Source organism: Euprymna scolopes, chromosome 22, assembly GCF_053919585.1.
Source record: "Euprymna scolopes isolate OS-2025 chromosome 22, ASM5391958v1, whole genome shotgun sequence".
NCBI lineage: Eukaryota > Metazoa > Mollusca > Cephalopoda > Sepiida > Sepiolidae > Euprymna > Euprymna scolopes.
The window spans coordinates 28,809,141-28,829,914 of record NC_136503.1 but is presented as its reverse complement, the minus strand read 5'-3'; the positions used below and the strand labels follow the sequence as shown (position 1 = coordinate 28,829,914).

Below are 20,774 nucleotides of genomic sequence, written 5' to 3'. Positions count from 1 at the left end.
GAGTAGCAAGATGTATGTTTATATTATATTTAAATTTCTGCACGTTGGAAGAGAACAGAGAGGGAATACTTCGTGGATGGGCAAATATTGGCTTCATAAAGATATAGGATAGTGACAGGTGCAGTAAGTTTCCTAACCCAAGAGAAGGAATAGAACATACCTTCTGTGCAAAAGTTCTCAAACAGTTGTGCATAGATTGGCTTCAACTAAGGCTCTTAATTGATTGTTGTCAACATCCAAATAAATACATAAAAGATACTGTCAGTTCAAGTCGTGCAAAATTATTTGATTTTGTCTTCGGATTCATTTGAAAACAGAATCGTCACATTCAAATAATATTATTGATTTATTTATAACAAAAAGTTGAGATTTACATGTTTACAGTAAAAGCAATGTTGAATGATAAAATGTTTTTTATGTTTGAGGATTTTTTTTTTATTTTTCTTTCTTTCTGATTAAACATTACAAAAAAAAAAAAAATTAGATTAAGGTATTTATTCAAAGGTCAGAAGAAAAAAATAAAAATTCATTGGCACTTGCTTTCTTCAGTGATGATTGCAAAACATTGCTGCCAACACATTTCCTCCATTTTTTTAACCATCACTAAAATAATATTGATAAACTTTGTTGCTCAACACTGGACCCAGACTCCTACAATGGAAGAACAAAATATGAAGAAGATTTTTAGCCAATTTTTTTTTTAAACACCATTAAAAGACGCATGCTGTTTTAGACTAGACTGTTTTAGCTCATTTAATAACTGTTTAAAAATAATAAATTATTGTTTTGCCAACTAAGTTTCTGCCGCCATTTTTATTTTTTAAGTTAATTTAATTTCAAGTTACAAAAAAGAAAATGAACAGTTTTGTTGAATCTTGATTTTTGCCAATGACGTGTTAAAATATTGAATTTGGAAAAAAATTGCAAAGTGTAAATACATTATTGATTAATTATTATTTTTTTTTTTATTTTGTTAAAAACTTTTGAATTAAAATGGAATGGCAAAAATTTAGTTGCCAACCCAATATAAAAATTAATCAATAGTATCATCAATAATATTAATTTACAGGAATGCAACAAGCCGATAACAAAGGAAAAAAGAAATCTCTGGATGAATCTAATTTCCATGTGCAGAGGGTAGTACAATTTTTATTTTTTTTCCTAAACCACTTCAGTTAATGAAGAAAGTTAAAATTAAAAGCAAAAAGGCATTGAGTGCGCAATAGGTGGGGTCGTCAGGAAGTCATTCTTTGATTAAACAAAAAAAATCATCTAACTCCCCTACCCCCTTCATGAATCACATGAAGTCTTTGCCATGATTTTTAGGGAGCACTATCATAAGATCATAGATAGGTAACGAGAAAAAAAAACATAAAATAAGAAAAAAACATAAAAAAAAAAAAATCTAACCAAATAGCAAATTTACTCTCTATCGCCCCCACAACAGCGGAGTTACTATATTTAAAAGCATATCTGAGAAAATTGACCAAGTTCTATCTGCTTATCCTTCAGCTAACATTCACGCATGTGGAGACTTTAATGTTCACAACGTCGAATGGTTGACCCACTCAAACAAGACCGATGATGAGGGGAGGTTCTGTCATGATTTCTCCATTGCCTATAACCTCACTCAGATTGTTCAGGAACCCACCCGTGTGCCCGACAATGACGGCCAGTATGCGAGCCTACTAGACCTTTTTCTCACAACTTGCCCTGAACTATGTTCAGTTTCTGTTCTGTCGCCTCTTGGATCTTCCGACCACTCTGTTGTATCAATTAAGATAAAAATGAAATGTAATAAGTCCCCAGACGTACCTCTCCATTGTACAGTATATCGATACACTAAGGCTGACTGGGATAGTTTCCGTACATTTATAACTGATCTATCTCTGCATTCCATATTTAAAAAGGATGTGTCCTCTATAGTATTAGACCTGACGGAATGGTTAATTGTAGGTATTGACCGTTTCATACCCTCTAAAAAGTTTCAGCAAAAACCTAACAGCCAGCCATGGTTCTCTCCAGAATGTGCTGCTGCCATTGCGCACAGAAATCACTTTTTCCACTGTTTCCAACGTAATAGATGTATGGAAACTAAAGCCGCTTTCAGGACTGCCAGCAACCATTGTAAGAAAGTAATTAAGAGCGCAAGATGGTTGTATGCTCAATCTGTTAAGTCCAAAGTAGCTGAGCAGCGGCTTGGTTCCCACCAGTTTTGGCAAATAGCAAACAGAATTCTGAACAGAAGTGTGCGCTCCATTCCAACTATCATCAATGGACCTGAGGTAATCTCGTCAGCATCAGACAAAGCCAAACTCTTTGTCAAGAACTTTGCAGCTAATTCTACCTTTTGCGATCAAGGCCGCCAACCTCCAATATTTCCTCCTGTATCTGAAAACACACTATGTGATATACGTATATCTGTACGTGATGTTGCCAAGCTAATCAAAAACCTTGATTCCAGTAAAACAACTGGCCCGGACGTTATTCCAATTATAGTACTCAAAAAACTTCAACTTGAACTAGCGCCCATACTTACAAAACTATTTAAACTTTGTCTTAAGGAGAATAGTTTCCCATCTCCCTGGAAAATTTCATCTGTATGCCCTGTATTTAAGAATTCAGGTGATCGCTCATCCCCCTCTCAGTACAGGCCAATAAGTCTCCTGTGCGTCATGAGTAATCTGTTGGAATCTGTGTTAAATACAGAAGTAATCAACCATCTCAACAAAAATAACCTTCTTAGTGACACTCAATATGGTTTCCGTTCTGCTAGATCTACAGCAGATGTGCTTACAGTTATATCTCATAGGATTAGCAAATCTCTCGACGGAGGCAACCTTTCTAGGGCAATTGCTCTTGACATATCTAAGGCCTTTGATAGGGTATGGCATAAAGGTTTACTTCATAAGATCTCTAGCTATGGTATAGCTGGAAATGTCTTCTCAATTATTAAATCATTTCTTTCTGATAGGTTCATAAGAGTAGTAGTTGAGGGGCAAAAATCAGAAGCCCACAGTATTAATGCCGGTGTCCCTCAGGGGTCTATCCTGGGCCCAACTCTTTTCCTGATCTACATTAATGATCTTCCAAATCACATCCTTACATCATTTGTAGACATTTATGCTGACGACACTACCATTTATGGTAGCACATCTAAGACAGTAAACGACCAAGTTCTCTCCAATTCTCTCTCCTCTGATCTTGAGCATGTAGTACAATGGGGAAAGGAGTGGCTGGTTACTTTTAATGCATCTAAAACCAAGCTTATCAACATTCTGATCCACATCTGGCATCAATTGAAATGAATGGCTCTCGTCTTCAGGAGGCCTCAAGTTTTGACAAGCTTCTGGGCTTGACCATTACTCCTGATCTTAAATGGAACACGTACATCAAATCTGTTGCCAAGGCCGCTGGAAAAATGGTGGGATCTTTCTATCGATCCAGTAGATATCTCACTGCTGATGCAATTCTCTATCTATATAAGAGCCAGGTATGTCCAAGGATGGAATACTGTTGCCACATCTGGGCAGGAGCTGCTAGAAAGGACTTGTCCTGCCTTGATAGAGTTCAAAATAGACTTCGTAGCCTCGTAGGAGATGTCCTTTTCTCTTCCTTGAAACCTTTATCTCACAGAAGAGATGTTGCGAGTTTGTCTCTGATGTATCGTTATTTTCATGGAAAGTGTTCAACTGAGCTTCAATCTATGGTCCCCCCTCGCAAAACTTTCACAAGAAACACTCGTCTAGCTGTAAACACTATCAATAATTCCCCCCACTCTTTATCTGTGCCTAAACCTAAACGTAGATTCCATGAACAAAGCTTTTTTATTAGAACTGCACGCCTGTGGAATTGTCTTTTGTTTTCCTGCTTTCCGGCTGACTACAATATGGTTGTCTTCAAGTCTAACGTAAATAAGTTCTTGATGAGCCGTTCCATATAAGTTATGAAATTTTTCATTACTAATGATTATTATATTGTCCAATTTCTACTGTACACTCTTTAACCCTTATCCTTGAGTGGCCTCTTGGCCTTGATAATGAGTTGATACCTATGAAAAAAAAAGAAACAGTCCAATGTGAACAAGTTCTAATTGAATCGTCCCCCTAAGTAATCCAAGTTTCAAAATTCCCACTGTTTACTATGCTAAAAGCACAATGACTATTGTATACCTATTAACCCTTATCCTCAAGTGGCCTCTGGGCCTTGATAATGGGTGTATTCCATATAGCATATGTCACATAGCACCAAATGCAATGCATTTTATATTTGTATTACTATTAGAACACATAAAATTCAAATCGAAGGAGACCTTAATCAGGCATGTGAGTATAGACAATGACAAGGAGTATGCACGTGACGAGAAAGAAACATTTTTTAATGAAAGAGAAGTCATCCAAATTAAAATTTATAGCAAGTGTCGTTAGAAGAAAAACATTCCATGAATGTTAAGAATTTATAAGAGAACTTAATAGTCAAGGTACAAAAAATACTGGAAGCGAAATGAATTTCCTAAGCAGAGTCCCCCGCCCTGTGTGTGTGTGTGTGTGTGTGTGTGTAAGAATACCACACAAAAACAACATTTTCCAATCAAAGAGAAGGAGAAAAACACTGAATGCATATGAGAAAGAAACAGAAACTCATTTTTTAATGAAACAAGTCATCTAAATCTTCTGATCACTTCATAAGTGTTTGAAGTCTTTGCCTCCATGGCAAAATTAACATTTTCAGGTTTTAGGAAAAACTGTTAGAAGAGGAGGAATCAGATTTTCCTTATTTAATTTCAAAAAGTACAGAACTTACTTCCCTGCTAAATACACAATCATCTTCCTTTTAAAAAAACATAGAATGCAAAACTATTAACAGACATAATAGTATTGTAATTGCAGAAAGAAACATAGGAAACCTAAGAATAAAAGAAGCATTATTAATAAGCAAACATAATTGAGAAATTAATAACGCAGATTTGACATTTTTTTTTTAATTCACCTAAAACAATACACTGCTATTGAGATGTAAGGAGTATTGTGAATAGGGATATGCATAGAAATGTGGCCCCCAAAGTAAGGAGTTGTTTAGCTGTTTGTTCATATTACATTTAAAAAATTCTGCATGTTGGTACAATCAGAGAACACTGAGAGAATTTCACATGCTAGCAGTTTGAGGAAAGAAGTTATTAGAGTAAAAAGCCTTTCAGAATCTCTACAGTGAAGGATTTAGCTGATGATCAGGTTTGTTGCATGTTTTTATGCCATGGGGCATCAGACACATTCCAGAGAAGTACTTGTAAAACAAGCACAGAAATGCAACATTGAGATGATGAGACAGAGGCTGGAGCTTGGTAGCCAGTATGAGATCAATTAGTTTAGAGCCTCCTCCTCCCTTTTTTTTTACCCTGTCTATTTGATACTATAGGACAGTCCAAATTAATGTTGATTTTAAATTCACTTCAGATGTACCAGCAATAGTTCTGCCATCAGCTGTCCTTGTTTTTTTTTATGGAAATTGTTCTGAACAAGACATGAAGCCATTTGATGTAAAGAGCTAGAAGCTTAAAAAAAAATAAATATTACTTTAGGCTTTAGGTTAAAAACTGTTAGAGGGATAGATTCTGGCTCCTTTGTCAGAAACATCACTCATAGAATATGAGAGCTGAAAGACAAATTAAGGGAAGCGAGAGTCACGAGGAAATGCCAAAATTAAATCCAAAGTCCCTTTTTTACTCTCCTTCTTTTGTTTACTTTTCTTACTAATTTTTTTTTCATCTCGGAATAAAACCAAATAACACTTTTTTTTTTTTTTTTGTTGGATTGAAATATTTTTTTCGGATTCTATTAGATCTGATTATTTTTCCTTTTCTGACGTAAAAATGACTAACTCATCACATAAAACTTATATCGGATGTCTTTGTATTGTCACTTTTGGTACACGGTGCTCTTTTGCAATCAACCTCATAGATTTTCTAGGATTACCACCAATGATGTGCTGTACTTGCCGAATAATTTCAGATGTTTTACACTTTAATAATAGTGATACCTTTCCATCTCAATCCTTTAACTTTTTGGAAGCGAAAGACCAAGTGACTTTTAAACATGGTTCTACTTCTAGCTTTTATATTCGACCTTTTTTTAGTCACAATAACAGTGTCTCGTGATTTTTATGCAAAATGCCGATACTGCCTGTCAAAATGACCTCCTTGGACGGAAGTCTAACTTTCAAATATTCACAGAGAAGTTAAAGACATTGGTACAGAAAATTAAAATAAGTGAAGAAGTGTTGCTGAAATAAAAATGGTTTTTGTATTGACAATGCGAGTTCAATCAGCGATGATGAAACGCTGGTTAAAGAAAGATTAGAGACAAAATGGATTGTTTTTACCTTTGAGCCTTTCCAAATTTCAGACTGCTCAGCATTTGTTCCTTGCTAACTTTTGTCGACATGGATTCATAGGCTGCATAGAACCTGCAGATCAAACACAAGAGAAAAAAATCATTCATTTACTATATATATATATATATCTCACACACACACACACACACACAAGGAGCATCTTATCCTGCCTTGACAGAGTTTAAAACATTCGTAATCTAGCAGATAATACCCTTTTCTCTTCTCTGCAACCACTTTCCCCACAGAAGAGACGTTGTGAGCTTGTCTCTGCTTTATCACTAATTTCATGGCAAGTATTCAACTGAGCTCTAATCTATGCCCCCCCCCTCCTCGTCAATCTTTCACAAAAACACTCATCTAATCAAAGTCACTATCAATAAATTCCCCCATTCTCTATCAGTGCCCAAGCCTAGGTGTGGATTCCATGAACAAAGCTAGAACTGTCCGCCTGTGGAACTCTGTTCCACTGATCTGCTTTCCAGCTAACTACAATATTGTCATCTTCAAGTCCAACATAAACACGTTCTTATAGAACCATCCTCGTAAAAAATCTGATTATACTAAATTTCCACCACAAATGATTACTACACTACTGTCCCAATTACTACAATACACGCTTTAACCCTTATCCTCAAGTGGCTTCTGGGCTTTGATATGTGGTAACCACTTTGTGCGTCAGCACTGACTCTATTCGGGTTTAATCGACTTCCTCTGAAGGAGGAAGTTTCATGAGAGTATGAAATTCACAAGTGGGCCCCCAGTCGCATGTATATTCCCGTTAAGGGAGATAACGACGTCCTCCTACATACAGCGCCTGGAATTCCCAATTTGATCACCCATTTTAGTAATGACCAGGCTCAGCGTTGCTTAACTTCGGTTATCTGACAGAAACCGGTGTGTCAACGTGATTATGCTGTATGAAATACCACTTTGGTAAAAGTATGGTATATAACTTTGTAAAAAAAAAACCCCCAAAAAACTGAATCTTTGATAAAAGCCTGACCATTGGCTGTTGAAAATAAGAGTGAGAATAACAAAAAATCTGATTAGTTAACTAACCAACTTACTAGATGATTGTTTCATTTCATTATTAGGCTGAATTCTATTTATGCATAGTTTCTACATTGTGCATAATTGCGTAGAATTTAAGATTAAAACGTTCTAGCACACAGAAATATATATAAAACTGATATTGTCGGTGTGTGTGCAAAAAGTCTCTACCAAACTCATCTCTGAATATTTGGTTACAGAGTAGAAATCTGATATATAGGGTATTTGGTTTTTAGCTGGTAAAAATTGCTGCTAAGATGTCAAAATTGAAAGCAAAACAGTTGACCTTGGCAGAAGTAGTCGACTAAACATGTTTACATGCACACAATGTATATTCATCGGTTAAGTGTCATTTTTTAACAATTATATATGTATGGGTGTGGCTCAAAGGTTAAGGAATGCAGCTGAAGTTGTATGTTTGGGTTTTGATTCTAGCTGATGGCACCCAAGTCCTATTCTTTTTTACTTTTAATCTCACTACTATATATTAGGTACAATATAATAATAATGGATAAAGAATTGGTTCTATAATAATAAATGTGTCATCTACATGAATCAAAATATATTTAGGTGTATTTTTTCTTTTAAAAAACTCATAATTCCACAGCAAAATACACTCAAAATGACGTCCTACGAAGCGAAGTCTTCTTGTTTATTATTATGATTCCTTGTTTTACCATGAATAAAAAGAATTACATTTAAAAATGAATTCAGACATTGATATGCATCATTTGCGTTTTCTGAGTAAATCGTTCTAACATTACAGCGACACTAATTCACATGATAATGCTGGGTTTGATCATCAAAGAAAAGTCAACTTAACTTAGTCATCTGAGAAAAATTTTACTGGTTTGGTCATCTGGAAAAATTGATCTCTACTTTGTACTTTAAGAAAAGGGATCTTTTTTTCAAATTTCAAGTTTTTGTGTCCTATAGCCAAAAACGTAGTTAGTGAACAAGGCAGACATATTGAAAAACATTTTCAGTGTAAAACAACTTTTTTTTTTAGATTCTAACAAGTGGCTCAAAGAAAGTTTCCTATAAACAAAAAAAACTAGAAACATATATATATATATATATATATATATATATATATATATATATATGAGGATAATGGAAATAGTATTCCACAAAGATAGAGTGACAAAAAAACTAAGTTACATGTCCATCAACGTTTCGTGTTTATTGTAAGATTTTTCCTGGATGAATGAATAGAAGAAAATAAAATACCAATACAATATTTGAAAATATATTTGTTGGAATGAAAAGTATGACTTAGTTCTAAAATAGAACAAAGTCATACAATCTATATATCTGTAAAAATGAACGTGTCTGTGTACATTTCCCTACGCAATAACTCTGTCAATTTTTAGTCTACAGACTCGAAATTTGATATACATAGTACTGAGATTTCGGAAAATCGATGTGATCAGTTTCGGCCAGAAATTTGCCTTTTAAGGAGTCAAAGTTCAACAATTTGACCTTTGAGAACTCTACCAAACTCCTCCGACAATTTTGAGTCTACACACTTGAAATTTTAGATATAGGTTCCTTGGACATGGATCTAACTTAATAACTTGATTGGAGCCCAAAACAAATTTTAAGGGATCATAATAGGGGTCAAAGTTAAAAAAAATTGACTTTTTTTTTTTTTTTTTTGCTCAGCATACACCTCCAAACACCCGGGCAATGCCGGCCACCCATGCTAGTAAAGAAGAAATATTGATAGACGTGTGACTTGGTTTGTTCCTTTTGAATATATCAGACATAAATTTAAGAAAGAAAGATATTTATATCCATATATTTTTTTTTTACTTAACACATCTTGAGCTCCCATCTTTATGAAGCAACTCAAAAAATTTATTTCAAAAAATTTATTTTAACTCTCCAATATTTTTTCCCCCTCTAAGCTAGAGAAACTAGGTACACAATAAATTTTTTTTTCCTTTCTTTAATATGTAATAATGTAATCTGAAAACAGACACCCATCTGAAGAGCATAAAGTTTTACCAACCTTGCTGGTGTCGGCCATTTTTCAACAACGGCCAGAGCTTTACTACTGGACATGTTAGGAAGCTGTGTCAATTGTTTAGCAAACATTTCACGTACGGTAAGAACCTGCAGAGGAAGAAAACCAACAAAAACATCAATGGGTCATAGAAGTATTAAACATCTATAAAACAAACAAAATCCAATGAAATATCTTTCTACATTTTTCCTTATTAACAATCTCACTTTTATTTAAGATTGAATTTGTTCTAAAACATTTTTTTTGTCTGGCAATATTGGAAAAGAAATCAACTAAAAGAGAGTAATTTTTTAATAAACAAGCCGAGCATGTGGAGTCCCCCTTCAAAAGTGAAAAATTTACTTGCACCATGACTAATGTTTGTGCAAAATTTAAAAAAAAATCCAAGGTGTGATTATTGAGAAAACTGCAAACAAATAAACGATTTTGAGGCAATTTTATCAGTTATAATGCCTCCAATGGGAAGGGGGGGGGTTGTCATCCAGTTATCCCGGAAAATGTGTTCTGGCAAAAATTTACTTTCAACATGGCTAATGTTTATGCAAAATTATTTTAAATCCAAGGTGTGGCTACTATGAAAAGTGCAAACAAATGAACAGACGTTGGGAGTGAATTACTAAGTTCAATCCCTCCTTGAATTCCAATTAAAAATAATAATCCCTCCTTTGTCGGGGGAACCAATAAGAACAAATAATACTGAATTAATAAAATGTCTTTTTCAAAACCAATATGCAAATATCAGTAGGTTTCAACGGATATCTTGCTGGCTTAGCAGGCTAAGAGTAGCCTCAAGGTGTTTCCACTTAATAGTGACAACAAAGAGGTGCTTATAAAGCCAAGTCGATTCATGATAGTGAAACAGTGTTTAGCTTTGCTAATCTCAAGTCGCTTGTATGGGATGCAACTTGTGTCGATATTTTAGCCTCTTTGTCAATAACAGAATCAGTAATAAACACTGGACATGTAGCATCGTCAACGGAAGATCACAAACAATCAAAATATGCCAATCTTCTCAACAGGTTTGTGCTTCAACTTATTGTTGTCGAGGCAAGTAGAGTGATAGGTTTCCTCACACGCAACTTCCTCAAGAGTCTTCATCTCAGATTATTATCTGAGAAGGCATTATAGTTTATGTACCAGAGACCATCATGAATTGACTTGGCTTTATGAGCATCTCTTCACCGCTACTATTCGTGGAAACGGGTTGAATATATATTTAGCCAACTGTATAAATGGAGAAGAAATATATCTTTGTTACTTACTATAAGTTTCAGGGGACGGGGTGAATTCAAGGGAGAGAAATCTTGCATATTATTTTGATAAAAACTTCCTTAATCTACATCAATGTGCTCCCCTTTTGGCCTTTTGGTCAAGATCAAAGTGTAGTATCTGTTCTTCAGATGCTGCACTTCATTTACTTGTTCTCTTTCGTTAGAGGAGAAATCCTTCACGACTGAGACAATTTTTATTTTTGTACCTTTTCTCCACGTTAAAAAACGACCCTGGTGTCTAACTCTGTCCCGTGGGGAGGCATAGTAAATAGGTACATCAATGTGCTCCCCCTAAGATTATATATATATATATATATATATATATATATATACAAAATTAAAAAAATTTAATGGTTTAACGCCAAATAAGTGCAGAATCTCTTTCACTAAATAGATTTATTTATTAAAATTTTAATTTTGATATATAAATATATTTATTTATTTATTGAAAAAAATTCTAACACTTATTTGGCTTTAAACTATTAATTTTTTAATTTTGTATTCCAATATCAACAGTGCTTACTAAAAACAGTCGACTATGGAAAGATAGTTTTCTTGAAGCATTGCTGTGTATAAATAGGCCTCATATTAATAGGAAAAAGACTATAGGTATAAATCAGTAGGAACAGCAAATAGAGTAAATGGGTTTGCTAGAAGTGAGTAGGGAAAAATAGGAGTAGATAAAAAGACAGAAGTACAAAAATGAACAGTAAGGCAAATGACTCGTTAAAGGTGGATATGCAGGTGTGATCGAATATTCAGTCATGCCTACGTATCCTACTTTAACACAGAATTTTCTTGAGGAATTTTCAACTCTGGACGCTTTGGATTTTTACCATCATTTCAACACTTTCATTACTTTGGATTCTTGCTATTGGCCCATCATATGCTGGACTAATTTGTTCTTTTCCAGAATGCTACTGTTACAAACTTTAGTCATATGTTCAGTAGAGGTTGGAAAAGGAGCAACGTCATTATACAAATTTAGGATTGAAAATCTTTTTTTTTTGTTTACCATAACTTTAGAAATGTGGAAATGATGTTGTACGTGATTTTATTTCTAACGTTACTATATTTTAATTTATAACTACCTTTGCTCGCATGAAGCTTATAGATTCATTATTTTTAACAAAGTTACAAAATTATATGTCCATTTTGACCTGAACGTTTTTGATTGCAAGTTATAGTGGGATACCATCGACGTTGACCCTCCACCTAAGCGGAAGGGGCAATGTCGATGATATAAAAAAAAAACGTAAAAGGCATATGACAAAAGGCAAGAGGAAATAAGTTTATCAAAAAAAAAAAAAAAAAGTATAAGAAAACGGTTGATGAACAGACAAATCAAATTCAACTCAATTTAAACCATTAACGATTACTATACTATCACTTTACATTCATTAACCCTTACCCTCGAGTGGCCTTCGGGCCTTGATGTGGTGACTCTCAAGTAAAAATAAAAAAGACAATCCGCAGGTGGTTCACTGAGACAAATACTATTTGAGGACAAAGAACTAAATAAGGGATTGGTCAATATATTTTAGAGTTAATGTGTGGGTGTTTTTTTTTTTTTTTTAGGTGTGGTCATGAATTTTGCGGTAGTCTTATAGAACAGTTGGAAGCGGTTTACAACAATCAATAATGGTTAAAAGAAAGTGGCCTGTGGGATACAGTTGCGTGTTGGACACGGTTGAATGCAGATCGTGGCTTGAAGGAGGTGAGGAAATAAACTGATCAACCAACTGACAGACACAGTCTTGACAATAGATGTAGATGCGGAGGTTAGCGCTTAGAGGGTAGTTTCCCATCATGGTGTCACACACGCACCCAGAGTGCAATGAAAATTTATAGAAAGTCTTAGAGTCTGTGTTTCTCTTTGGAGTTGTCTTTTGTATTTTTGTAATATACACGGTAGAGTGATAAAATTGTCACCCTAAAGAAAACAACTGGAAGTGTTTGAACCATTGCTGAACAGTTACTTAGTCCAGGCATTAAATGAAACAATTTCTTTTCATTTCTCCTCTTACTTAAGGTCAGGGTCAATTAAATCCGTCCTCCTCCTTCTTACTTAAAGAGATTAAAAAAAACAAATTTCAATAATTGTTTCTAAAGACAATATATAAACAAGATGCTGGATGTCATTGAGCTTATAGTTTTTCTTTTTAAACCAACATTCATTTTTCTTAATTGATGTAATTGAAATGAAGTTTTATAGAGTTTACCATCTTCAATTACATCTTGGCCTTTTGGTCAAGATCAAAGTGTAGTATCTGTTCTTCAGATGCTGCACTTAAGATAGTTTGTACCAGTCAATGGAGGGGAAACCCTCTATACTGGAACAATTATTATTTTTGGTAACCAGAGTGCCCCCTTTTTGCCTACTTTTAGGGGAGCTGGTTTTTACCTCACATTAAAAACGGCCTTGTGCCTAATTTGCTCAGTGGGGGAGCAAATAAATACCATCTGTTCTTCAGATGCTGCACTTAAGATAGTTTGTACCAGTCAATGGAGGGGAGACCCTCTATACTGGGACAATTATTATTTTTGGTAACCAGAGTGCCCCCTATTTGCCTACTTTTAGGGGAGCTGGTTTTTACCTCACATTAAAAACGGCCTTGTGCCTAATTTGCTCAGTGGGGGAGCAAATAAATACCATCTGTTCTTCAGATGCTGCAATTCCATTTCTTGTTCTCTTTCGGTGGAGGAGAAATCCTTCACGACTGAGACAATTTTTATTTTTGTACCTTTTCTCCACGTTAAAAAACGACCCCAGTGTCTAACTCTGTCCCGTGGGGAGGCATAGTAAATAGGTACATAATTATACCATCGAAAAAAAAAAAAAGAAAAAAAAACACAATCACCTTAACATCCCTAATAGGTATAATAACAACTTGTATTCAATTAACTGTATTTACTCTAGTAGCTCATGCTGGTTATGTATGCACTTTTATGCGTACAGCTTAACTTATTAGAAATCTACTAATTGAAGGTCACTAATTAATGTTTGCTTAGTGACACATCTGCCACTGATGGCGAAATGGCCACATATGCCCGACAGTTTCCGAGATACAATGCTGGTTGGTGTTTGTACTTCGTTAAAAACAGGCATGGCCATTTCGCCGTCAGTGGCAGATGTGTCACTAAGCAAACATTAATCAGTGACCTTCAATTCAATTAGTAGATTTCTGATAAGTTTAGCTGTACATGCAAACATGCATACATAACCTGCACGAGCTACTCTAGTATCTGCCACGTTGAAGGAGCTTAATAATTTTATTCAAATCATTGCGTGAATCCACTTGATTGTTTTATTTTTTAGGAAGTTTTTTTTTTTTTTCAATTAAAAAAGGTTTTTAATCCTAACCACTCTATTCATACGCGTCTTTATAGTCAATGCTTTTGCTCAATTGAAAAATATTTTTGTGCATTTTTTACATATTATAAAATATGGGAAGTGATGGTGGTCAAGTGGTTAACAACACGGACTGATGACCGAGGAGTTCCAAGTTCGAATTCGGTTCATTTCACAAAAATCACTTTCACTTAGGAATTTGGCAACTTTTTCATGGCCCCTTCCCGTAAGTACCAGATTTATTTCTAGAAAGAATTCTGACAAAAAAATATCTGGGAAACCAATGCCAACAATAGAATTTTCGGATTCATACGATGATCATCATCATTATCAAATATAATGAGTGAAACGATAGAGTTTTAAAAAAGTGTGCATGTTTGTTTGCATTTGATTACAGTTTTGGATTTTTGCATAAAGATTATTATTTTTTTTTTTCTTGTAGAATGTGATTAGTTCTTCAACAGACTGAACAGCTCTTTTCATCGCTTTTCATTTTTATTTTATTTATTTTTTTGTAGCTTTTCAAATAGTAAACTACTTCAGCCATTTTTAGTTTGCTCCAGAATTTGCAATCAAAATTGAGCTTTGCTAAATTGGCCCAAGATTTTCAGTTTTCAACATAAAATTACCTCCCTTGTTATGATTCGAACTCTCCAGTTTTTTTTTTGTTTTTTTTTTTTAGAAAAAATTAAGTTTTGACTTTGAAAACTATTTTTATTAATAATTAACTTTCTACTTTATCCTTTTTCGTAATTTTTGAATATGTTCATTACTGTGACATGGAAATTAAGTAGATACCATTGGTTTTACTTGAAATTTAATATTTTGATTTTCGAATTTAAGGAAGAAGCACCACATTTTTTTCAAAAATTAATATATTTTAATAATTGTTCTAAAAAAAAAAAAAAAATTTTTTTAAATAAAACAAAAAAAAAATCAATAAATATTTTAAAAAGTAGTATATTTTTTTATAAAACTAAAAAAAATTTAAAACAGTGAAGCAATACTTTATTATTTTATGCAAAAAATAATTATTACTAGGGCTAAGACAACAGCATATTCTTTTCATTGTTTTGATTCTCTAGTGTGTATCCGTGGATATCTGATATGCTTTTATATAGAGTGATGTCATTCTTGGTTATTTAACTGTGTCGAATATATACTCGAGAGTCAAAACAATGATAAGAATATTATGTTGCCATAGCCCTAATTATTACTTATTTTTGTAAAAACATAATTTTTTTAAAATAAAAAATATGTCCAAGACTTCTACAGATTTATTTTTTACACCAATTTGATTTATTCTTCAACTGAAATAGAAAGTCCAGTAAGTAAGTGCAATATTTTTATATTGGTACAAATTTTTTAATCCATCATCGTTTGCTGTGGACTGAGTCGTCTGTTCTCCTGATTCACCATATTTTCTTGTCTAAATATTCTAGTCTTGGATTTTTAATCAAACACAAATCATTTCTATAATAGATACAGACAAACAATTTCTTCAACAGCAAAAAAAATAACTGACCTTGCTTTTTATTGCAGATTTGTTAAAGTCTTCAAAGATGTAAAGTGTTTCTGAAGTTTTCTCCAGATCAAACGAAGATTCTGTCGGCTGGTTCTTCATCATTTCGCGAGTTCCGTGTAAAGTTTTTGTCTGGAGAAAATAAAAGAGAAAAAAATATTAAGAGAGCATTACAGTTTTTATTGCAGATCATTTTCAGCATTATACGTGGTTTATCGTCTGTTTTACATGCTGGCATGTGTTGGAAAGCTTTTAGAAATTAACTTCCAAGACATCCTATCTCTGGCCGGGTTTTTATTCATCCCTCTTTCTCGAAAATCCATATTTATCATTCCATGCAAACTGAGTGACAAACAAGTATCCTCATGTTGCCCAAATAAAGAGAAAATAAGATAGAGGGTGGAACGGCAGTCTTTGTCCTAGTCAGGAAACAAGATCTTTGAATTTTCCCTGTGATTTTATCTTAACCTTAGCACCTGAGTAATAGACAAATGAGAAATGCAAGACAGACAATATCTGACTCATGTTCGCTGACATCTCGCAAAGTTTTATAATCTGATTATTTTGTTTTTTGTTTCGATTGAAGGAAATATCCAACTTTACTATCTCTGTTCATACAAGAGATATCTGCCTTTCAGCTCTTGCAAAAAGAGGGTACTCTAGTTGGGTGAAAAAGTTGCTGTGATCTCAAATTCTCAAGTGGCAATCTGCCCCCCCCTCCCCCATTCCAGAAGGAAGTAATGTCTGGAAGGGCGGTTGCCTTGAACTGAACTGAAAAGATACTCCACTCTGACATAAACCCAAGACCACTGTTTGAAATGAAATATACATAATGTGTATGTGGAGATAGGATGTCTATTTCATTACTAATAAATGTTGCAAGGTTGTTTTTAATACTTTGTGAAAGTCCTTTTTTTAAAAAAAAATAGGTCTGCACGGTTACCTAAATGACTCCAAAACTGAATTAAACAAACACATTTCATACATATGAATAAATAGATTTTGCAGATATATTATTACCTAACCTAATGAAAAAATAGGTGTTAAATGTTTATATAATACGTTCACTTGCGTTTTTTTCTGACAAATGTTGATAGAATTTAATTTTACTAAAATTTGAATAGCGTTATTTTACTGTGTTGGATATGGTAGTTTAGTAGTTGTATAGCATTGTACTAATCGATTTTAGATTTGCAAAAAAAAGTCTTCCTTAGTCTTGGAGGATCATTGTGATTGAGCATCAAAGATACAAGATCTGATTACATTGTATTGTCATTACTCTGTATTTGATAATATCATATAAAACATTAGAGCTCCCCTTGGAGAGGAGGTAATGCAATATCTATTTATAATATTCAATTCTGTAAACAATTATTACCGACAAAGTTGGTTCTTGAGAGTTTCAAATTCACATGACTTTTCAGTCACCATTTTTGAGAAGAGAGGACCACAGATGATAAGCTTAACTGTTGTCTACTTCAAAATGATCCTATTTCGTAACATGTGATCTTGTCCAATCAGTCCAAACTTTATAATATAGAAAAGAAATATTGTGAACATATTAAACAAGCAATTCGTGAAGTGAAATTTAACATTTTTCAAAAAAATGACAGAAATGCCTGCCATTTTGGGACAATCTCTGGTATTTCTCCACTTTTCACTATTTACATGCTTAATCTTAGGAAATGAGTGAAGGGCTCAGTGAGACATGGAAAGTCAAAGTCAAAATAATTAATTAATCAGAAGTCCTGTAGCAAGAGGATTTGAAGAAAAGGATATGAAAATCTGGATCTACAATGTTCATATCCTTTTCTTCAAATCCTCTTGCTACAGGACTTCTGATTAATTAATTATTTTGACTTTGACTTTCCATGTCTCACTGATTTTAGCAAATAGGGTACATACGTTTATAAATATTTGCTAATATTTTCTCTCCTCTGATGAGATGGTAGACATCAAAACACTATAGGTTAAAGAGATTAATTTTCTAAAGTATTCTTTGTCTTGCTTAGAATAATAAAAATCTTTGATATGAAACTCAAACACCTCATTTCAATAACGGTTTTTTGAAATTCATTGAATCACAATTTAATATATTAGTCGAAACTTTATAAATTTGTGAAGTGAAATTTAAGTTTTTCAAAAGATGGCAGAAATGTCCACCATTTTAGGACAATCATAATCAACTGAGAAATATACTTACAGAATAAAAACTTTCAAGGTAACGAGACATTACAGTCAAGTAAGCGATGCTTTCCTTGCAGTCTTGTGTAAATTTTACACCGAAACCATCAATTATCTGAAAATTTAAAAATTAACAAAAAATATTAGGAACAGATTTATATTCATGTTTTTTAAATTTAGTTTTGTTATCTATTTCTTTTAGACATCTTTTGTGTGCGCCGTAAAAAATTGTCAATGATATAAATTCGGAAGTCACTGAGAGTTTCAAGTTTCAAGAAACATTGAAAGCTTTTGATGTGTAACCCATATTATTTGGATTCTTTGGAATACTGTTCACTCTGGTTATTTCTCCTCTGACACTAAATTATGTTATAAATCTATATACCTATAAAGTTGAGTTATTTTTTCTCGCTCTGAAACTGATATTAAAAGCCTACTTTTTCTATTTAAAAATTATTAAAAACAACATTCTTAATATACTCAGTCATGGGTATGCGAGCGACTACATGAAGGATAACTAATTTGTATATTACTTTGAAAAAAATGAGGGTTAATTAATTACTTATTTATTTTTTATGATTTCTTATTAAATGATTGGTTTCATTTCACTATTACACTGAATTCTATTTATTTTCTAAATTCTACATAAATGCGTAGAATTTAAGATGAACACATTCCAGCAGACAGAAATAAATATATAAGTCAGGCGAAAGAAACATGAATTATGTAATGGGGAAAATTTTGAATATATTTTCAATTTTGACGAAGATAAAGACACTCATCATAGTTATGGTTACATCAAAATGGAAGCAGAATCCTTAAATGATTCTTCTTAAAAAGAGTCTGGTGAAAGAAACACAAATTCCGTAACAGAAAATGTGAGAAAAATCAACCTACACAAATTAAATAAAAGGTTCAGTTGGAAAAGTCTGTATGAGTTCCTGATATTGACCAGTAGATTTCCAAGTCAAATAGGTTATGATGTATTTATAATCTCTATTTGATATTCCTTCATTTTCTGTCTCAGAAGTTGCCTTTATTTCCTTTATTAAAAAAAAGAAGCTCCTCAATGAATAACAGATACAAATATGGGTTCTCCCATATATATGGAGGTGCTCCTCTCTCTCTCTCTCTCTATTATATATATATATATATATATATATATAAAAATTTTACCATTCTTGGATTTTTTACCCTTCACCAGACTATCCATTCATGTGAAATCTTTTTATCATTTTTCTTTTACCTCCTATTCCCCTTACCTCACCCTTTTTTTAACCAAGTAAGATCTGTGACTTACTTGTAGTTTCATTAAATACTTTTATATGCAAAATCCGATCCTGCATTTTGCTAATTCTTTCCCTCTGAAACTCTGCGGATTAAGGACTATCCACTTATCTTGTGCTTCCTTTTTTAAAATTAAATATGTTTTTAACTCTTTTTCAAGATGTCTTTTAATATGTTTTATTAATCATTTGTTCATATATATATATATATATATATATATATATATATATATATATATATATATATATATATGGCAAATGTATCCATGCATAAATCTTTGTCTTTACATCATCAACACTCTGATCCCCATCTGACATCAATTGAAATGAATGACTCTCGTCTTGAGGAGGCCTCATGTTTTGATAAACTTCTGTGCTTGACCTTTACTCCTGATTTTAAATGGAACACATACATTAAATCCGTTGCCAAGGCCGCTGGAAAAATGGTGGGATCCTTCTATCGATCCAGTAGATATCTCACTGCTAATGCAATTCTCTATCTATATAAGAGCCAGGTATGTCCAAGGATGGAGTACTGCTGCCACATCTGGGCAGGAACTGCTAGAAAGGACTTATCCTGCCTTGATAGAGTTCAAAATAGACTTCGTAGCCTTGTGGGGGATGTCCTTTTCTCTTTCCTGCAACCTCTTTCTCACAGAAGAGATGTTGCGAGTTTGCTTTATCGTTATTTTCATGGCAAGTGCTCGGCTGAGCTCCATTCTATGGTCCCCCCTTGCCAAACTTTCACAAGAAACACCCGTCTAGCAGAAAACAATATCACTAGTTTCCCCCACTCTTTATCTGTGCCTAAACCTAAGCGTAGATTCCATGAGCAAAGCTTATTTCTTAGAACTGCACGCCTATGGAATTGTCTTCCGTTTTTCTGCTTTCCAGCTTACTACAATATGGTTGTCTTCAAGTCTAACGTAAACAAGTTTTTGATGAGTCATTTCATATAAGTTAACAAATTTACCGAATCTCCATTACTAACGATTACTATATTGTACAATTTCTACTGTACACTCTTTTACCCTTATCCTCGAGTGGCCTCTGGGTCTTGATAAGTGGCGATGCCTATGTAAAAAAAAAAAGAAAAAAATATTTAATTTGACTAAGTTTAAATGAAAATTCTTCTCACGTCTGTTGTTTAGTTAAAGGAAACCTAAAATAGAAAGGGACATAACTCTTGGTTTAGCAATAAGCAAAGTTATACACCTTTCTGTACTAAACTCTCTAATATGGACTTGAAGAGATTGCTTTAAGCACAGTTATGTCTATGTGTGATACTGCCACTGTTATTAATATATAATCTTTATAAAGTTAGGTATGTATTTAGTCATAGAAGACTATCATAATACAAAACATGGAAAAATATCAGTGTTGAGAAAAAGAGCAAAAGCAAAGTAATTTTTTTTAATAGCAAATTTCACTTGTTTAGTTAAAACTTCTACATGATGGAACAATAAAAGTGTCGCCCTAAAAAAAAAACAAAAAAAAACACTACAGTTTTTCAAACTTTTATTGAAAAAATCAATTTAGGTAACTTGATTATGTGGTAGAGCTGATATCTATTCAATTTAGCAGCCTTCAGCCTACATCACCGCCACCATATGAGACCGGAACTGGGAGCATGCCGTTTCCACAAACGCCAGCGGGAGCTCTGCAAATACTCGGCAGATGGAGACAATCA

The 20,774-nt window shown here is 33.5% G+C and overlaps 1 protein-coding gene and 1 non-coding gene across 4 annotated transcripts in view; one reads left to right on the top strand and one right to left on the bottom strand.

Moving 5' to 3' along the window:
- Positions 1-327: 327 nt before the first annotated feature.
- Positions 328-20,774, bottom strand: part of LOC145243929 (structure-specific endonuclease subunit MUS81-like) — a 69,466-nt gene continuing 49,019 nt past the window's right edge. For all 3 annotated transcript variants that reach the window (XM_080107053.1, XM_080107054.1, XM_080107055.1), the window contains exons 14-18: positions 17,818-17,913; positions 15,618-15,746; positions 9,455-9,558; positions 6,379-6,462; positions 328-651 (exon numbers count right to left, since the gene is read on the bottom strand). In XM_080107053.1, the coding sequence (XP_079963179.1) occupies positions 594-651; positions 6,379-6,462; positions 9,455-9,558; positions 15,618-15,746; positions 17,818-17,913 (471 nt within the window). In that variant the 3' untranslated portion in view covers positions 328-593. The remainder of the gene's footprint in view (positions 652-6,378; positions 6,463-9,454; positions 9,559-15,617; positions 15,747-17,817; positions 17,914-20,774) is intronic.
- LOC145244106 (U2 spliceosomal RNA) lies at positions 12,971-13,163 on the top strand. Its single transcript, XR_013862982.1, has one exon. It is a non-coding gene; the product is annotated as a U2 spliceosomal RNA (small nuclear RNA).